Below are 21,362 nucleotides of genomic sequence, written 5' to 3'. Positions count from 1 at the left end.
TTGTCCGATATTTGATTTTCCTATTGAAGCTTTTGTCTTCTTCCTATATTATGAATTTGAAAAAAATATAAAATTATAAAAATCATAAAAAACATACATAATTTGAAAATAAGTTTGAATTCATCATTAATTTAATATTAAAATAATTTTATAATTAAAGAATTATATTAAAATTTATATATTTTATACTTAAATTTTAAACAATAAACGATATTTTTAATTAATACATAAAATTAAGGCCAAACTGGATCAGCCCAAAATACAAAATAATTTATCCAAGATCCAACTGGAACAGAAACAAATAACATGAGCCCTGTCCATCTATGGTACAATTTCAACATTTTTCCTTGGAAATTTAGTCGATAAAAGAAGAGAAAATTACTTTGGACAGTTACGTAATGCTGTTGGACAGCTAAGAGTCTTAAAGGTCGTTATTATAGTCAAACCCTTCTGTTTTGACAATTTCCTCGAAATTCATTTGAGCTTAGCTGAGACAAAAGTCAATGGTTTCTATGTATTCATCATTTGACTGGTTATCTATCTCTTCTCTGAATTTTTTTAAAAAACAAATTGAAAATGAAATCATCATCATCTGATTTTGCTCTTCTTTTGCTTTCCTTATCATTCATGATGCTTGGGGTTCCTGTTTCACAAAGTAATAATACCAGAGGTATGTATGCATGTACTTTCCATTTTAGAACTATTCTTTTTGGGTAATGGTAATAAGATGAAGATTAGGGTTGCATGCATCTGCCAGTTTAATAACTTCCTCTTGAGTTGGGTGGTTAACACAAGTGAGTATGTTCTGTTTCAAGGCCTCTGTCAGTTTAACTTATACACTCTCCTGTTTGAAACTCTGCTTGGATCCTTTGTTTATCTTGTCCCTGTTCAGATACCTCTTTTTTTTTTTTGTATATATATATATATATATAAATATGTTTTGTGTTGATTGAAATTCCTTTTCCTGTTGCACAGGTGATCGTCTATCGATGTTTACTATTGTAAATAATTGCAGCTATACAGTTTGGCCAGGGGTGATAACACTGGCCGGAGCCTCACAGAGTTTTCCTACTACAGGTTTCAGCCTTAATCCTGGCGAATCAACATCTATTTCTATTCCAAGATCTTGGACAGGTCGGATTTGGGGTCGAACTCTTTGCACTCAAGACTCTTCTGGCAATTTCTCTTGCCTCACTGGGGATTGCGGCACATCTAGACCAGAGTGTTCTGGTAGGGTGTACAGGACCCTGGCAACCATTGCAGAGTTTACTTTCGATAGTTCTGTGGGATTCGATTTCTATGATGTTAGCCTTGTTGATGGATTCAATCTACCATTGATGATATCCCCACATGGTGGAACTGGAGGTGACTGTAACTCATCTGGATGTGTTGCGGATTTGAATGATGACTGTCCTTCGGAGCTTAAGGTTGTCAATGGGAGTGAGACAGTTGCATGTAAGAGTGCCTGCTCTGCTTTTTTGGAACCCCAGTATTGCTGCACTGGAGAATATAGTTCTCCAGCTACGTGCCAGCCCACTTCTTACTCACAATTCTTCAAGACTGCGTGTCCTACATCTTATAGCTACGCCTATGATGATGATGCAACCAGTACGGCCACTTGTGTTGACGCTGATTATGATATTACTTTCTGCCCTACCCCTTTCACCAGGTAACAAATGCATGCCAATTTCAACATAGAGAACGGGCGATCCTAAGGCAATGGTGTCTGTTGATGTCACCGGTCCGCGGTGGCATTGGCAATCAACCGTTTCTTCCATCTCTGCTCTGAAAATTTTTGGAAAAGAAAATGATTTCTCTTTCTTTCTGCCTCTACTTCTGTTTTGCTTATTCTTTGGTTTCCTGTTTCACTACCTAGTCCCGATCAACTGTACGAGAAGTGCCGCAATGCAGTGTTTAAATGTGGGAATATCTCCATTGGATATCCTTTCTCCGGTGGTGATCGAGATCCAGAATGCGGACATCCTGGTTTGGAGCTTCACTGTGACGTTTTTACTAATACTACTAAGATTGAAATTGTTGGTGTAAAGTATGAAGTGCTGGACATCCATCATGAAATTCGAATTCTAAGGATTGCGAGGGAGGACTTCATCAAGAATGGCTCTTGTCATCCTCAAATTCCAATTGAAGATTCGATCCTGAATTCTGAGCCATTCGTTCTCGGTTCTGGAAATACCAATCTTACTCTGTCTTATGACTGCCAATCTACATCGAGTCTTGGAATCTTCCCCTGTAATTCTTCAAATTACAACAATGTTTCCATAACTACAGAGAACATTCGTCCAGATGGATGTTCAGCTAATGTTAGATTCCCGATTCTTCAATCTTCCTGGGAAAGATTTATAAATGATTCCTTGGATTTGGAAGAAGCATTGGAAACAGGATTCGAGGTACAATGGAAGGAAGATACGGAAGCCTGCCGGAAGTGCAATGCTTCTGGTGGAGCCTGCGGTTTTGACAAGTCCAACAATCAAACATTCTGCTACTGCCCATCAGGATTTGTAAGTTCGCCGGATTCCAATGAATGCTATCGATCCCATCTCCCACCATCTCTAACAAATACTGGAAACAATAATACCAGAGGTATGTATGTACTTTCCATTTATACAATTAAACAAGTTTTTCTATTAACGATACTTGAATGTTATTTTTCTTTCCTCAGACTTTTAACACTCCAAGCTAATTTGAAATATGACATCATATGTTCTTATCAATAGCAACAAGTACATGGGCACACATAAGATCCCAACATGACATTGTTAATATTATTGTCCAAAGACAAAATTATATTAATATTATTATAAACTTTATCCTATTTCAACTATGTTGACCCACTGCACCACCAGATTATTTCGATTAATATATAATTTGACAAATTCAACGTGTTATATTTATTTTCTGTTTTAAGATAGTGTATTTAATTTTTCTTTTTTTCTTTTTTGAAAAGCTAGTAATATTATTTTGATGAAATTATTTAAATGGTTGAAATCTTAAAGTAACTAAATTATTGCTTTGTGTGGCATATTGCAATTTAATAGGTGGGTCCAAATCCAAGTTGAAGCTGACTCCAGTAATCATAGGTATGAAACTGTTTGTTGGGTAATAACGTGGTTTGAATTAGCTATATATCTTCAAAGCACACACAAAATACACCACTTAATAGATCACAATTACTATAATTGTAGTGTTGAAGTGGCTTTTAATTAATATAATTAAATTGATTTTAAATAAATAAATATATACTCTTTGTATAACTTGTAATGCTTTTCTTTTAAATTAACTATCATACTTTTAACCAAACTTTTATGATTTCTTTTTAAATTTTTCTTTAATCTTATTCACTGCTTTCTTTTATTTAATCAATGTTTTTTTTTTACTTTAATTGAATCTTATCTATTGAGCTAGCAAAATTGATTAATAATTCATAAACAGGATCCGTTGTTGGAGTTGTATCGATTTCTCTGTATGCTTCATTGTCTTAAGGTTCAAAGGAAAATTATTGTCAAATTATCTCCGTCAGGGAAAGATGAACGACGATGCTAGGATTGAGGCATTCATCACAAAGTTTGGTCCTTTTGCTCCAAAACGATGCTCTTATGAAGAAATCAAGAAAATGACAAATAAATTCAATGATAAATTAGGTCAAGGAGGTTTCGGAAGCGTATATAAAGGAAAACTATCCAACGATCATCTTGTGGCGGTTAAATTCCTAAGTGAAACGAAAGGAAATGGGGAGGATTTTATGAATGAAGTAGCTAGCATTAGCAGAACTTCCCATGTTAATATAGTGACTTTACTTGGTTTTTGCTTTGAAAGATCGAAGAGAGCTTTGATCTATGAATTCATGCCAAAAGGATCATTGGATAAGTTCATTTATAGTCAAGGATCGGATAATCAAAGTCGTCAATTGGAATGGGTAACTTTGTATGACATTGTACTCGGCATTGCCAGAGGACTCGAGTACTTGCATCAAGGTTGTAACACAAGGATCTTGCACTTGGACATAAAGCCTCACAATATACTTTTAGATGAGAATTTTTGTCCCAAGATCTCTGATTTTGGATTGTCTAAATTATGCGAAAGAAAGAAGAGTATTGTGTCGATGACAGGTGCTAGAGGAACTGTTGGATATATTGCTCCAGAAGTGTTTTTTCGAAATTTGGGAGGAGTTTCTCATAAATCCGATGTCTACAGTTACGGAATGATGGTTCTTGAAATGGTTGGAGGTAGAAAAAATATAAATGTTGAAGTGTCCCGAACCAGTGAAATATATTTTCCATCATGGATTTATAAGCATTTCGATCAGTCTACGAACTTGAATATTAATGAAGAAATAACAAAAGAGGAAGAGGAAATAATAAGGAAATTGATTGCAGTGAGCCTTTGGTGCATTCAAACCAATCCATTAGATCGACCGTCAATGACTAGAGTAATAGAAATGTTGCAAGGAAGCCTTCAATCATTAGAACTTCCACCACGACCCACCTAAGATGTTGCAAATATTTGTGAACTTGAGTAATTTATTCATGTTGAAGCAATCATAAGCAAATTTAAAAAATTATATATTTTAATTTCATAATTTTTTAACTGCTATTTTTTCAATATATTTTAACAAATGCTGGATTCTGATATATTTAGTGTATAATAACAAGTCAAGAATCATCATCTCATTACAAGTTAATCTTGTACAGTACGCAAAATAACTTGTTGGCATGCCAAATGTATCCTATCCTATGTTCATTTGGGCTCGATAAAAGTAATGATATAACATTTTACAATTCAATTCACTTTCTCACCTTGTACCAATTTGCAACAATTTAAGTACATATACATATACATATTGTAGCACCCCTAACTCGTATCAGTTACCGGAATAGGGTTACGAGGCATTATTGGACTTATACCTAGTATTTGTACAAAATCGAGTCATAAATTTTCATTCCAAATCAAAAATTTTCAAAGTTCACTATAAAGTCCCTAATATGGACCTACGGGGCCCAATACATACTTTAGAAGTGATTTGGAACTAAACCGGTAACTTTGGAAAACTTTGAAAAAAATTTCTTAAAATCAGGGGCACATGCCCGTGTGGCCTGGGACATGGCCGTGTGGCCAGCCCGTGTGGAATTTTGACTTGCAATTTCTTAAGTGTTAAAGAGGCACACGACCTGGGCACACGCCAATGTGGCTAGGCCGTGTGGTAAATTGATTTTTCACCATTTTTAAGCCATTTTCACATGATTTTGACACACGACCATGCTTGAAACCCACGTCCTTCACACGACCAAGACACACAGCCATGTCTTTTAATCGTGTACTATCCTAACTTCACATTTAAGGATACAGGGGATACACGGTCATTTCACACACCCATGGGCTTACCGTGTGTCACACACGGCCTAGACACACGCCCGTGTATCTAACCTATGTAGACAAAATAAGGTCATTCCTAGCCTTATTTCTCACCCCAAACCAAATCATTTACCTGCATGAAATCTTACAAGTATACGCCAACCAATTCAACCAATTACCAATACTCAAATCAACATGTTTCTATATTAATTCACATCATATCCATCTCAAACATGCATTACTAACCACTTTAATGACTTAATTAACCAAAAACAACTCATGATACAATACCATACCATATCATCAGTAAAACATACATTACTAGCCATTCCAATGGCTAGTCACTTTCAAGTATTTACATATTAATCTGTAATAGCCCGTTTTTGGGTCAGATAGGAATAGTGGTTTCGGGACCACAAATCCAAAGTCAAAAATATTTATTTTATTATTTTAATAAGGTTTACAGTATGATATAATGTTCGTGTGAAAATTTTGTAAATAAATTTTACCATTTGAGTGGTTAATTCGATAAAAAAGACTAAATCGCGTAAAGCGTAAAAGTTGAATTCTATAAGTTAAAGGTATTAAATGGCTATGAAATTAAATAGAGAAGGTCCTTATATGGTAAATAACCCATTTATGAGATAGCGGAGGTTAGTGGAGTGGCATTTGGTGTATTTAGTAATATTTTTAAAGGGTAAAAAGGTAAATAGGTAATTAAAGTTAATAATAAATAAAATAAAAGCCAAAACCATGTTATATTTCTTCATCTTCCACCGAATATAGAGAAAAGAAACAGCCATGGTTTTTTTTAGGGTTCGACATCTTCATGGCTCAATTTGTCAGTGTTTTGTCGGTTTTTGATGATTTTTATGTTTTTGTGATCGTTGCTTCGTGTTCTAGGTAGCCCGTACCCTAATTTCTGAATTTTTTGATGAAATTGTGAGTTTCCATTGATGATATCTTGATTTTTTTGAGTGTTGATGATGGAAAATAAATCATTGTTGTTAGATTAACAAGTTTTATAAAGTGATTTTGAGTAAATGTCAATTTTGGACCAAATTATATAAGGTGGAAATTTAGTGGTTAAAATGTGAAATAAATTGAAAATATGGGCTGATAGTAATATATGGAAAATTCGGCTAGCTTGGGTTTGTGTTTAATTTCATGAAATTGTGATTTTAAGTGATAAGGACTAAATTGCAAAAATGTGAAATAATAGGGGCAAAAATGTAATTTTGTCAAAATGTGTAAATTGTGTTAAATTGAATGAGATGTTGATTAAATAAGTAAAATTTGATATTATATAGATTGAGATAATCGAGAACTGGATCTAGAAGGGGGAAAAACAAAGTACTAGACTAATTGATCCGTTCCATCGTTTTAACGATCGAGGTAAGTTTGTATGTAATAAGCGTTGTTAAATTTATGCTTTTAATGCTTTGATATTATATAAATTGTATATACGTGACTATTGTTATGTTTAACGACATATCGACTAAACAAAAAATGGCACTTAGTGTGCGGTTCGAAATAGCTTCGACTAAATGTGGCACTTGGTGTGCAAAACATTAAGAATGGCACTTGTTGTGAGAGATATTGAGTATGACACTTATTGTGCAAGACATCGAAGATGCAACGACATTACGTGTATGTATGAAATGGTAAGGATTGGTACATGTATGTACATGAGTTATGATGCATCTTTGTAACGAAGTAAATAAGTAAGTCATGTTTATGAGAATGATTTTGTGATGACCTTGTGATTATGGGTTCATGCTTATGTTGTATAAATATGTATTTATACCATGATGGTTGAAATGATTGGTGAAGGTGTGATGAGCTTAGTTATCATCATTTTTGTACCAAAACTGTTTTGGACAGTAGTTGTAATCCAACTTTGAAAATTCACCAAAAATTGTTGAAATCGATTTAGAGGATGAATAAAATATTAAATTAGAGCTTATTGAGTCTATTTTTACATAGAAGAAACGGTGTACGCAAAAGAATTTCATATTATGAGATATTTGAATTTTTGTGAGACAGGGTCAGAATAATCTCGGAATCCCCTGTTCTGATTTTGGAAAATCATTAAAAATTGTACAAAAATAATTAGGGGTTACAGTTTATATTATTAGAATCTTTGATGAATATTTTTTCTAAAAAAATAAACAAGAACATCATTCAAATTCTGTATGAGGGTATAATTAATTTTTAGTGAAGAGGGGTCGGAACTATCACACAGTGAAAAATGGGTAACTTTGAAGAATAAACTGTACTTATTAGCTAAACAAAAAATTATTTAAATTTTATGGTAATAAGATATGTGAGTCTAGTTTCAGGTAAAATTAACGGATCTTAATTTGGAGCTTCATAGCTCCAGAAATAAATAATTTAGTGACTATGACTCGAGTAGACAGCTTGACTGGAATTTGAACAAATAGTGGAATAATATGCAATTATAATTGTGATACCTTGAGAACATGTTGTAAGAATTTGGAAAAAGCATATTAATAAATTGCTTATTAGTTTTCATATGAACTTACTAAGCTTTATAGCTTACCCCCTCCCTTTTCATCTCTTATAGGTTTATATAGCTAGCTCGGGTTGGAGATTGCTAAAGATTCAATCACACTATCAAGCTATCATTTGGGGTATAAGTATTCAAATACTTAAGTCTATGGCATGTATAGGGGCTCTATCATTGTAATTATGTCAATGTTAATGTGGCCAAATGTGTTGGCCTATAATGGTTATAGTCTAATTTATATATAGCCATGAATGATGGCTTATGCTGATCATATGATTATTCATGTGTATTTGCCAATGTTTTATGGTGTGATCATGTTGTTTGATATGAATGAATGTGTGCATACGACTTAAGTACTTGGTGATTGATTTTGGCATAATTGGCATATGGATAGATTATAGCATAAGTGTGAAATGTGAAAATGTATTAATGATAATCTCGGTATGAAAGTTGTTATGATTAATCTTGATAAAGTATGATGCCTTGTGTATGCATAAGTTGTTATGAGAATGTCATGCATAAGCCATATTTACAATTATTAAGTGTTCATTTATGCCCTGTTGGATGCCATTGAGATATGTGAGTGTGCATGTGTTGTGAGGGTGGCAAAATGGCTTGGAAAATAGCCTAGCACTTGTCCACGCGGGTAGACACACAAGCCTGTGTCTAGGCCATGTGTGACACACGGTCTGCCCCATGGGCGTGTACTTTGGCCTGTGCCCCTACTTTGGTGATGACGTCATAAACAGAGAGTTACACGGGCTGAGGACATCAGCGTGTCTCAAGCCACACGAGCGTCTGTGACCACACGGCCTACCCATACGGGCGTGTGACCCTGTTTCATGATGAAATTTTCTAAGTTTTCCCAAAAGTTTTCAAAGTTTCCTGTTTAGTCCCGAATCATCTTCAATGCGTGTTTAGGGCCTCATAAGCCCATTTAAGGGACGTTACACATGTATTTGAATGAAATTTTATGGCCCAATTTTATGTGATTGTGTATGTTTAAGTCCGGTCCCGGCCTCGGACATGGGTAAGAGGTGTTACATAATCATTGCGCATTTAACCTATACATGCCATTATAACCACAATTGTTATACCTTTTCTACCAAATTGGAACGATGGATAGTTTGAGTGATCTCCACTGAGCTTCTAATCTGCCGAGCTTCTAATCCAACGAGCTTCCGATATACTATAAAACATGGAAAAATAAAACGGAGTAAGCATATAATGCTTAGTAAGTCTGTATAACTTGGTAATTAACTTATCAACCACTCTTACTCAAATTAAACATGCAAGTAACAATTATACCATTTGTTCTCAAGCCCTATCACACATTCTTATCACCCATGTTAGTCATATGATTCATGTAAACCACAATAAACACATATACAAGCTCATCCATATTCAGATTTTCATACACATATGTTTTTCCACCTCATGTATTCATATAACATGTTTGACAGTTATTTTCATGTATTTCAGATACATTTCATATCATTTCATCTCAATTTCCAGTATATTTCTTGCAGAACTTTATTCAAAAATCGATTGAAGTACTGATAATCACTCGGGTGATACGCTCAAAGTGTAGCAATATATTTTCATGAATGAATGTATTCATCAAACCATTCATATTCAAACATAAACATCTCATATTTACATATTCTATTTCATGTAACATCATTTTATATTTTCCAAATGAACACATGTAACAATCTATTTTCTTTTCATGTCATGATTTTACCCGTTGAATCATTGAAAACATCGATGGATATTTCCTTTTCGAATAGTACACTCGAGGTGTACATTTCTTTTTCAAATGGTACACAGAAAGTATACCTTTCCTTTTCAAATGATATACACAAAGTATACCTTTTCAAGTGTACACACAAAGTGTATATAGCCTTTTCATGTGGTATACACAAAGTATACCTTTCCTTTTCACATTCGATAGCCGAAGCTATCCCTTTTCACATGGTACACACAAGGTGTACATTTCCTTTTCATAATGAGATCAAAAGATTACCCTTTCGGGATAACCTTTCTGCAACACATGCAAGATCTCATTTCATATCGGTAATCACCTTTATCCACCGACTTTCATTTATTCAAATGGGATTTAGCATTTATCAAGAAATTGTTGGATATATGTCCAATCTCATAATTTTACGCATTTATGTAATTTACATTTCACATTTAACTCAAGCTCAACAATGACATTTTAGTCTTTGATCACTTTACAAGTATTATCATTTATTTCAAACATTATCAATCATCGGGCTTTATCGGATATATAATCATTTCCTATGTACATTTATAAAATCATAAATACAATTCAAATCAAGCACAAAGACATGCATAGCTAAGTTATACAAACTTACCTCGATAGATGTTCGTATACATAAAGTCTATTTATCCAGCATTTTCTCCTTTCCTCGTTCTAACTCCACATTCGATTTATTCTGATCTATACGAGTAAATTTGACATCAATTTAATGCAATTCAAACTCAATTTGGTCCAATTTACACTTTAGAAAAAATTACCATTTTGCCCTAAACTTTTAAAAAATGACGATTTCGTCCCTAAGCTCGGAAAATAAAATTCATGCAATTTACTCCTTATTCCAAGCCTAATAAAAATTTACATATAAATTTTACAGCACATGCATTTCAAAATTTTTAGAATTTTTCCAAGAATTTCACTACTTTTCAATTTAGTCCTTACACATGTTTTCACTAAAAATCACTTTGTAAAAGTGATTTCTCTATCAATAACCTTTCATTTTCTATCATAAACTTTCAATTTACAGCATATTCATCCATGGGTAATTTTCTAAACTTTGATTTCCTTTCAATTTAATCCCCCAAATAAAGAAATTAAGCTTTCTCGATCATAAAAATATGAAAATCATTAAAAACGGGACATAGAACTTACCTAATTTGGCCATGAAAGCTTTCTTTCTCTTTCTTAGGGTTTCCATGGAATTTTGGGGGAAGAAGATGATAAAATGATATCTTTTTCATTTAATTTAATTAATATCATTTAACTTTTCCACTTTTCAATTTAGTCCTTTACCTTTTTCTATTTTTCCATGGACAATTCACTAAAATATCTACATGTTTTTCATCAATAGTCTAATTGCTATATAAGGACCTCTCATTTTGAATTTCATAGCTATTTGATCCTTATAGCTTTTAGAATTCAACTTTGACATTTTATTCAATTTAATCCTCTTTGCAATTAGACACATAATCGATAAAATTTTTCTATAAAAATTTTCATGCCATATTTCTATCACAATATCTATCACTTTATGAAATTTAAATAATTTCATTTTTCGAGCTCAAATTTGTGGTCCCAAAACCACTATTCCGATTTTTACCGAAAATGGGTTGTTACACATATATATTAACATCCCACGATTCAGAAATCAACATAATATTACCAATTATATCAAATTAAACTGTATGAACTTTGATAAACCGTAAATTATACATATTTTTATCCCATGCTTAGCACATTTTATGAATGATTTCTCCTTAGATTTGGTGAATTTGATGCTCCTAATCCCTTAATATCATGTTTTATACTCAGGTGAGCATAGGAAAGTAAAAAGAGCGAGAAACAGGCCAAATACGGAGAAAATGGGCCAACACCAGAAATTAACACGGCCTGGACTTCCTCACACGAGTAGACCACACGCCCGTGCCTATTTAACAGGCTTAACCACGGCCTGAAGTAATCGCACACGGGCGTGTCACATGGCCGTGTCCCTATCGAGCCCAAGTATAGTTTGATTCAGAAAAGGACACTTTTGAGGGCTTTTAGGCATTCTAAAGCCTATTTAAACACCCTAGAGGAGGATTAGAAGGGAAGCGCGGAGTAGGAAGCAAGGAATTACTCCAAGAAAGCCGATTAATGCATCTCAGAAGTCGGATTACTCATCAAGACTGAAGATCTCTCCTCAATTTCCCTTCAGGAGTTTTGGGTTTTCTTTATGTTTTGTATTCATTATTCTTCTGAGATGTTTTCCTTTTCAGTTATGAACTAAATTCTCCAAATACCTAAGGGGAATGAAACCTAAGATGAATCTTGTTATTATTAATTGAATTGTATAATAAATATTTGACTTGTTCTTAATTATGTGTTCTTAATTCTTGCTTCGATATTTTAGGATATTGATTCAAGTTTATGCGTTTATTCAGAGCAACAAAAGTCCCTGTTTAATAGTACATTTGTCATAATTAAGCGGAGTTGATTGCGCGCCTAGAGATAGGGTGACAAGATTTTGTTGGATTAGGGTGAAACCTAATAAGGGAATCCATAGATCGAGTTAATGCAATTCTAGGGAGTTAATTAGAAAGAGATTTCAATTATTCACCCTAGGGTTAGACTTTGTTAGTCTTGAGAGAGATAATAATATAACTTAAGGATTTCTAAGGATCAAGTCAAATGAATAAATCGTCCGATTCAGAGTTAAATAACAAGTGAAGTCTAGGTGAATTTTTCCTTAGGTATTGTCTTAATCAATCGAATTTTCTAAAAAGTATTTTCTCCAAATTTCTTTTTGTGCATTCTTAGTTTAGTAATTAGTTTAGATAACCAAATCTCTTAATTTTTAGGCTAGATAATAAAAAGAAAGTAATTACTAGTACTCATAGTTCCTTTGGGTTCGACAATTCGGTTTTGCTAAAGCTATACTACTGTTCGATAGGTACACTTTCCTTCATAGTGATAATAGTTAGTTTCAAGAATGATTAATTACAAATTTATAAACTTATCACGAAAAATCACGATCAAGTTTTTAGGGCCGTTGCCGGGGAACTAAGATATTAGGAACACTCGATTTTTATTACTTTAGTTATTTACTTTTATTTCAATTTAAATTTTATATTTATTTTACTAAATTTTCTTTTTCTTTCTTCTAGTAGGTTTTTTATAGTTTATGACTAGAAAGAACTCGTCAGGACCATTACTTTTTGACGAAGAAATTGATCGAACAGCTCGCAGAAACCAAAGAGAAATAAGGCGAAGCTTAAGATACACAGAGGAAGAGCAAGAGGATGATATTCAAACCACAACTAAGGAGATGGCTGAAAATCAGGAAAATTCGCTACCTCCTGCGATTGCCGCCGATAAAGTAAATCAGAATAATGCTCCACTCACTATGTATGATTATGCTAAGCCCAATTTAACAGGAACTGAGTCAAGTATAGTTAGACCTACTATTGCTGCAAATAATTTTGAATTGAAACCTAACACGATTCAAATGATACAACAATTTGTTCAGTTTGATGGTTTGCAGGACGAGGATCCAAATGCTCACTTGGAAAACTTTCTGGAATTCTATGACACGCTTAAAATTAATGACATTTCTGATGATGCCATTCGCCTTCGGTTATTTCCCTTTTCACTGAGGAACAAAGCTAAACAGTGGCTGAACTCATTACCACAAGGGTCAATCACTACTTGGGAACAAATGACCAAAAAGTTTTTACTAAAATACTTTCCATCTGCTAAAATAGCTAGATTACGTAATGATATCTCTTCTTTTGTGCAGATGGACTTAGAAACACTCTACGACGCATGGGAGAGATACAAGGACCTACTGCGAAGGTGCCCTCACCATGAGTTACTGTTATGGCTGCAAGGTCAAACGTTTTATAATGGTGTAAACCCCTCGACAAGACAAATGATTGATACAGTAGCTGGTGGAACCATCAACAACAAAACACCTGAAGCAGCCTACGAATTTATTGAGGAGATGTCATTAAATAACTATCAGTGGAAAGTCATAAGGACTAAGCCAACCAAAACAACAGGCATCTATAACGTTGATGCAGTTAATATGTTATCAAATCAGGTAGAACTTCTAAATAAAAAGATTGATGGTTTACTTGGTTCTACGTAGATACATCCAGTGATGAGGTGTGATTCAAGTGGAGGAAGCATACATACAGAATATCAACCTTTCAATCCTACAACCGAAAAGGAACAAGTCCACTATATGGGTAACAATAACTCTAGATCCCAAAATAACCCATACAGTAATACTTATAATACAGGTTGGAGGAACCACCCAAATTTCTCATGGGGTGGCCAAGGAAATCAAAGGCCGCAAAACCCTCTGGGTTTTCAACAACCACCTTATCAACAGGAAAGGAAACCAAATCTTGAGGAGATGCTATCCAAATTCATCGCAATGTCTAAAACTCGTTTCTAGAATACCGAGACAGCACTTAAAAATTAACAAGCGTCGATCCAAGGGCTTGAAACTCAGATTGGACAGCTCGCCAAGTTGATTTATGAATTGCCACAATGTAGCTTGCCAAGCAACAGTGAACCCAATCCAAAAGAGCATGTAAAAGCAGTTACACTAAGGAGTAGGAATGTGTTAGCTGAATCTGAAAAGAAGCCACCACAAGAAGCTGAAAGATACAAAGAAGATGAGGTAAAACCCTAAAAAAATGATGATCCAACGCCAAAGGAATATAAATCACCAATCCCATATCCGGCAAAGTTAAAGAAAGACCGCATGGATGCACAATTTGGTAAGTTTCTTGAACTTTTTAAACAACTGCATATTAACTCACCTTTTGTCGAAGCTATATCACAAATTCCTACATATGCAAAATTTTCAAATGAGCTTCTAACAAACAAAAGGAAGTTTGAAGACTTATCTACAGTCGAACTTAACGAGGAGTGCTCGGCTGTACTCCAAAACAAACTACCAGCCAAACTGAAAGATCTAGGAAGTTTTATTATTTCCTGTTTAATTGGTAGTTTAAATGTTGATAAAGCACTAGCTGACTTAGGCGCTAGCATTAATTTGATGCCATATAAAATGTTTAAACAACTTGTTCTTGGGGAACCTAAACCCACTAGGATGAGTATTCAACTAGCTGATAGATCTATTAAATATCCTAGGGGTATTATAGAAGACGTACTTGTGAAAGTAGATAAATTTATATTCCCTGTTGACTTTGTTGTGCTTGACGTGGAGGAAGATGTTGAAGTGCCTTTAATTTTAGGGCGTCCATTTCTAACCACTGCTAGAGCTGTTATTGATGTGGGTGACGGTAAATTGGTATTTAGAGTAGGTGACGAAGAGATTATTTTTAAAATTTATGATGCCATGAAATTTTCTACGGAACAGGATGACTCATGTTATTTTATTGACTCTATTGATTATGCTACTCGAGACTCTTTTCAGGAAATCATACAGAAGGACGCAATGGAACTGAATCTTGCTCAAGGAGTGGAGGTAGACGATGACTCCAATGAACATTCCTCAAGACAAGTAGAATATGAGGGTATTAAGGAAAATGATGAACTAAAGCAAAAACCTTCTATTGAAGAACCTCCCAAACTAGAACTTAAACAATTGCCAAATCACTTGGAATATGCATTCCTTGGAAACAATTCTACACTACCAGTGATTATTGCTTCTAATTTACAACCCGAGGAGAAAGAGGAATTACTCCAAGTATTAAGAGAGCATAAAAAGGCCATAGCTTGGAAAATTTCTGACGTTAAAGGGATCAGCCCCTCTTTTTGCACCCACAAAATTTTAATGGAAGATGAATATAAACCATGTGTGCAAGCCCAAAGATGACTAAACCCCAACATGAAGGAAGTTGTTAAAACTAAGGTAATTAAACTCCTAGATGCTGGAATTATTTATCCTATTTCTGACAGCTCTTGGGTAAGCCCAGTACAGGTTGTTCCTAAGAAGGAAGGCATGACTGTTGTAGCTAACGAGAAGAATGAATTAATCCCAACAAGGACAGTCACAAGTTGGAGAGTTTGCATTGATTATAGGAAGCTGAATGATGCCATGAGAAAAGATCACTTTCCCCTTCCATTCATTGACCAAATGTTGGAAAGATTATCCGGGCACATGTACTACTGCTTCTTAGATGGACTCTCTGGCTATTTTCAAATCCCAATAGCTCTTGAAGATAAAAAAAAAAAGACGACATTTACATGTCCATACGGTACGTTTGCTTATCGTAGAATGCCTTTTGGATTATGTAAAGCTCCTGCCACTTTTCAGCGTTACATGATGGCTATCTTTGATGAACTTGTGGAAGACATCATGGAGGTGTTTATAGATGATTTCTCATTTTTTAGTAACTCTTTCCATCTTTTCCTTAAAAATTTAAAACGAGTCTTAATAAGATGTGAGGAAACAAATCTTATGCTTAACTGGGAAAAATGTCATTTCATGGTTCAAGAAGGTATTGTGTTAGGACATAAAATTTCTAGTAAAGGGATTGAGGTTGATAAATCTAAATTTGAAGCCATTGAGAAACTACCCCCTCCTAATTCGGTTAAGGCTATTAGAAGCTTTTTAGGACATGCTAGGTTTTATAGAAGATTTATTAAAGACTTTTATAAAATAGCTAAGCCTTTGACTAAATTACTAAAAAAAGATGCTCCTTTTAATTTCGATCAGGAATGTTTAGAAGCATTTAACACTTTAAAGGATAAATTGACTAAAGCTCTAATTATAATTGCACCTGATTGGAACTCACCTTTTGAACTAATGTGCGATGCAAGTGATTTTGCAGTAGGTGCAGTTTTGGGACAGCGAAAAGATAAGCATTTTTAACCTTTCTACTATGCTAGTAAAACTTTGGCAGCCGCACAAGAAAACTACACCACCACGGAGAAAGAACTGCTAGCTGTGGTTTTTGTATTCGATAAATTTAGGCCATATCTAATATTATCTAAAGTTGTCGTTTATGCTGACCATTTTGCTCTTCGCTACCTTTTAACTAAGACTGATGCAAAACCTCAACTCATCCGATGGATCTTGTTATTGCAGGAATTTGACTTAGAGATCAAGGATAAGAAAGGAGCTAAAAATCTCGCAGCTGACCACCTTTCCAGGCTTGAAAATTCAAACACCAAAGAGCTAGATGAAGTTGAAATAAATGATTTATTCCCTAAAGAACAATTTTTTGCTATATCTGATTCTGGGGTATCTTGGTTTGCCGACATTGCAAATTTTTTAGCCGCTAACATTATCCCAAAAAGGTTGACACATCAGCAAAAGAAGCGATTTTTTACTGATGTGAAAAACTACTTTTGGAAAGATCCTTTCCTGTTCTGTATATGTACAGATCAAGTCATTAGGCGATGCGTTACAAGGACAGAAGCATTAAATATCTTGGAACACCGCTACTCAGGACCAGTAGCAAGACATTACAGTGGAAATAAGACCGCACATAAAATACTCAAATCAAGTTTTTATTGGCCTACCCTATTCAAAGATGCCAACAGGTATGTTACATCTTGTGACAAATGCCAAAGGACAGGTAATTTCTCCAAACGTGATGAAATGCCTCAGACATATATGCTTTCATGTGAAATATTTGATGTTTGGGGTATCAACTTCATGGGTCCATTTCCTAGTTTATTTGGGAATAAATACATCTTAGTAGCTGTCGATTATATGTCTAAATGGGTTGAAGCCCAAGCTCTGCCTACTAATGATGCTAGAGTAGTGTTACATTTCCTTAAGAAACTTTTCTCTCGATTTGGAACACCTAGATTAGTCATTAGCGATAGGGGTACTCATTTTTGTAATACCCAATTTGAAAAGACCCTCAAGAAATACGGAGTATACCACCAAATAGCTACCCCTTACCATCCTCAAACTAGTGGCCAAGTCAAAGTGGCAAATCGAAAACTTAAACGTATCCTAGAAAAAACGGGAGAATTAAACAAGAAAGATTGGGCAATGAAAGTAGATAACGCTTTATGGGCTTATAGAACTGCTTTTAAGACCCCCATAGGGACATCACCTTACAGACTTGTTTATGGAAAAAAATTGTCATCTACCATTTGAGTTAGAATACAAAGCATTCTAGGCTATAAAATTTCTAAACTTTAATCCCAACCTTGCAGGTAAAAATAGGTTGATGCAGTTAAACAAGTTAGATGAGTGGCGAACCAATGCATATGAAAATTCACGACTATACAAGGAAGCAACGAAACGCCGCCACGGCATTCGTTTAAAATAAAATAAACAATTTGAAGTTGGGGATCTTGTACTATTATATAACTCGAGGCTCAAATTATTTCCTGGGAAGCTTAAATCACGATGGTCAGGTCCGTTCAAAACTGTTTTCCCATACGGCACCATAGAGGTAAGTCACCCATCACAAGGTACTTTCAAAGTAAATAAACATCGTCTCAAACCTCACAATAGTGAGAAATTTAAAGATGATAGAGAGGAGCCATGGCTCCACGAACCTCCTTAATTATACCCATATGGTGAAGTCGAGCTTAGACTTTAAATAAACGCTTCTGGGGAAGCAACCCAAGCACTAACAATATTACTTTCTTTAAATTTTAGTTTTTAACCTCTAACATATTAACTGAATCATTGAACGCTGGCTTTCCAAAACCACACGGTCAGGTACAAGAGCGTGCCTTATGCCGTGCGTACACCACGGGAAATGGCATAGCCGTGTGAAAACAGGGCAAATTTTTTTCACGGGATGCAATAAGTTGCCACAACTATGTGACATGACTGTAGGAAAAACTATCAAAACAACACGGGCGTGCGGCACGCCCGTGCCCCACACTCGTGGTCGACACTGTCCAAATAACACGGGCGTGAGCATAGGTACACGGGCATGGGAGAAGCAAACCACATCGCACACGGTCGTGCAACACAATTATGCAGCCACACATCCTAGACACAAAGGCGTGTCCTCAGACCGTGTGATGATCTCTCAATTCGTGACAAACACGGGCTGTACACGAACCACACGAGCTTGTGATACAGCCTTGCCACTTTTAAAATTAGATTATCCCTCTTATTTTATTTTTTTACCTTTATTTTTATTTTTATTTTCTTTTAAAGACTCATTTGTTTTTAAACATGGCTTATCTTTATGATTATTATCAGATTATTTCCTTAATTCTCCTTTTATCCCTCAGAATCATGCTTTCCCTCCAGTTTTATTTCCATTTCTCGGTCTCGCTAATCCAGGGATTTCATCTATTCATAACTTAGGAAGTTTCACTTCTCTCCCTATCTTATGATCATATATTTATATTTTTCAGTACATCTATTTTTGTACATTGAGGGCAATGTACATCGTAAGTGTGGGGGGTTATCTATATCTATATCAGAAACAATCCCTGAATTTTACCTTATTCTCATGTGATCTTCTCATATCATTATTAGAATGAATTTTGATTAATTTATGATTTTTATTGATATGTCTTGAATTAAAACATAGGCATTCATGCATTGGTTGTTTAAACTTTAAGATATTAGGGAATCAAGCATCATAAGTTGATTTTTGAGAATTAAATATTTTAGGTTGTTTCTCCAAGTTTAGGCATTATCTTGAATTGAAATTCACAGGTTTAAACATCAAAAAAGCCATAATTTTTGTGAGATATTGAGCCTTCAGAGCATCTATTAATTCTTTCATACTCACTTTTATTGTTGCTTTGAGTGTGTTAATATTGAATTGTTATTCTAGAACTTGCTTGATTATGCATGTCGAGACCACACCATTTGATTTGATATGTCAAGATGATAAAGGCACTTAGGTTTAACCCACTCACTCTATAAAAGCCTACCTTCACAATTAACCCTTAGTGAACTCCCTTGAGCCTAACAAACCATTCATTGATTTACACTTAATATTAACCTATAACTCATTATTGTTGAAATCCCCTAAATTAATTTGACCCCTATCTTTGTCGAGATCTGAGTTGAAATAGTTGCTTAGCTATGTTTTATTCTATGTTGTATTTGACTTGTTCTTAAAAAAAAAACCATACATACATATTTACATATTAGTAGTAATTCGATATTCTTGAGCCTAAGTGTTTAAAATCCATATTCTGAGAAGAAGCTCACTTGTGCACAATTAATGTTTAATCATTTTTTCTAGCTAAGTAATTTTTAATTCAATCTCGATTCTAACCTTTTCTTTTAGCTTGTGACCACACCCTTTAACAAAAGCCACATTACAACCCTTTAAGACCTTTTGATTGATGTCTCATCTCAATATATAGTGGTGGAGATTTGATTTTCATGCAAGCCTATGGTAATAACTTTTCATATTGACTAATGAGTGATTCATTTGTTGTCCTTAAACACCTCAAGTGATTTGAGCGAATCTTTAGTGAGGATGTTAAACTCTGTGATATTTTGAGTCAAAGGTAATTACTTAGATGAGGGGAGACACCTATGTTTTCATGGTAAATACTCAACTTGGAATGTTTGAAACTTTGATGCTCTTTTAGTCGAATTTTTAATGAATGATTACTTTTGGATTATTTTGAGATATTATTAATAGGAATTATAAGTTGAGAAAATTTTATTTGGATTGTGAGTTGAGGATTTTGCTTGAGGACAAGCAAATGCTTAAGTGTGGGGGTATTTGATAAACCGTAATTTATACATATTTTTATCTCATGCTTAGCACATTTTATGAATGATTTATCCTTAGATTTGGTGAATTTGATGCTCCTAATCCCTTAATTTCATGTTTTATACTCAAGTGAGCATAGGAAAGTAAAAAGAGCGAGAAACGGGCCAAAAACGGAGAAAATGGGCCAACACGAGAAATAACCTGGCTTGGACTTCCTCACACGGGTAGACCACATGTCTGTGTCTATTTAACGGGCTTGACCACTGCTTGAAGTAATCGCACACGGGCGTGTCACACGGGCGTGTTCCTGTCGAGCTCAAGTATAATTCGATTCGGAAAAGGCACTTTTGAGGGCTTTTAGGCATTCAAAAGCTTATTTAAACACCCTAGAGGAGGATTAGAAAGGAAGCGCAGAGTAAGAAGTAAGGAATTACTTCAAGAAAGCCGATTGACCCATCTCAAAAGTCAAATTACTTATCAAGACTAAAGATCTCTCCTCAATTTCCTTTCAGGAGTTTTAGGTTTTCTTTATGTTTTGCATTCATTATTCTTCTAAGATGCTTTGCTTTTTAGTTATGAGCTAAATTCCCCAAATACCTAAGGGGAATGAAACCTAAGACGAATCTTGTTTTATTATCTGAATTGTATGATAAATATTTGACTTGTTCTTAATTATGTGTTCTTAATTTTTGCTTCAATATTTCAGGATATTGATTCAAGTTTATGCGCTTATTCAGAGGAGCAAAAGTCCCTGTTTGAGAGTAAATTTGTCATAATTAAGCAGAGTTGATTGCACGCCTAGAGATAGGGTGACAAGATTTTGCCGGATTAAGGTGAAACCTAATAAAGGAATCCATAGATTGAGTTAATGCAATTCTAGGGAGTTAATTAGAAAGAGATTTCAATTATTCAACCTAGGGTTAGATGTTGTTAGTCTCGAGAGAGATAATAATATAACTTAGGGATTTCTACGGATCAAGTCAAATGAATAAATCGTCCGATTCAGAGTTAAATAACAAGTGAAGTCTAGGTGGATTTTTCCTTAGGTATT

At 34.6% G+C, this 21,362-nt stretch overlaps 2 protein-coding genes and 1 non-coding gene across 4 annotated transcripts; 2 read left to right on the top strand and 1 right to left on the bottom strand.

Moving 5' to 3' along the window:
* The first annotated feature begins 458 nt into the window (after window positions 1–458).
* LOC108471741 (uncharacterized) lies at window positions 459–3,633 on the top strand. Of its 2 annotated transcripts, XM_017773314.2 has the most exons (5): window positions 459–670; window positions 976–1,669; window positions 1,877–2,601; window positions 3,057–3,098; window positions 3,451–3,633. In XM_017773314.2, exons 1-5 carry the CDS (start codon window positions 577–579, stop codon window positions 3,498–3,500), a joined length of 1,605 nt encoding a protein of 534 aa, XP_017628803.2. In that variant the 5' UTR covers window positions 459–576; the 3' UTR covers window positions 3,501–3,633. The 2 variants fall into 2 exon arrangements, with proteins under 2 accessions (XP_017628803.2, XP_052877468.1); XM_053021508.1 differs by lacking the exons at window positions 3,057–3,098; window positions 3,451–3,633 and having other exon boundaries at window positions 1,877–2,741.
* On the top strand, window positions 3,545–4,507 carry LOC128283845 (PR5-like receptor kinase). Its single transcript, XM_053021246.1, has one exon. The coding sequence runs from the start codon at window positions 3,545–3,547 to the stop codon at window positions 4,505–4,507; it is 963 nt and encodes a 320-aa protein (XP_052877206.1).
* Window positions 4,508–13,428: 8,921 nt separating this feature from the next.
* On the bottom strand, window positions 13,429–13,535 carry LOC128285062 (small nucleolar RNA R71). Its single transcript, XR_008275477.1, has one exon. It is a non-coding gene; the product is annotated as a small nucleolar RNA R71 (small nucleolar RNA).
* Window positions 13,536–21,362: the final 7,827 nt, after the last annotated feature.

Source organism: Gossypium arboreum, chromosome 11, assembly GCF_025698485.1.
Source record: "Gossypium arboreum isolate Shixiya-1 chromosome 11, ASM2569848v2, whole genome shotgun sequence".
In the NCBI taxonomy this organism is placed as follows: Eukaryota; Viridiplantae; Streptophyta; class Magnoliopsida; order Malvales; family Malvaceae; genus Gossypium; species Gossypium arboreum.
Note: the sequence above shows the minus strand (reverse complement) of the source record. Positions and strands in the feature narration are given on the sequence as shown.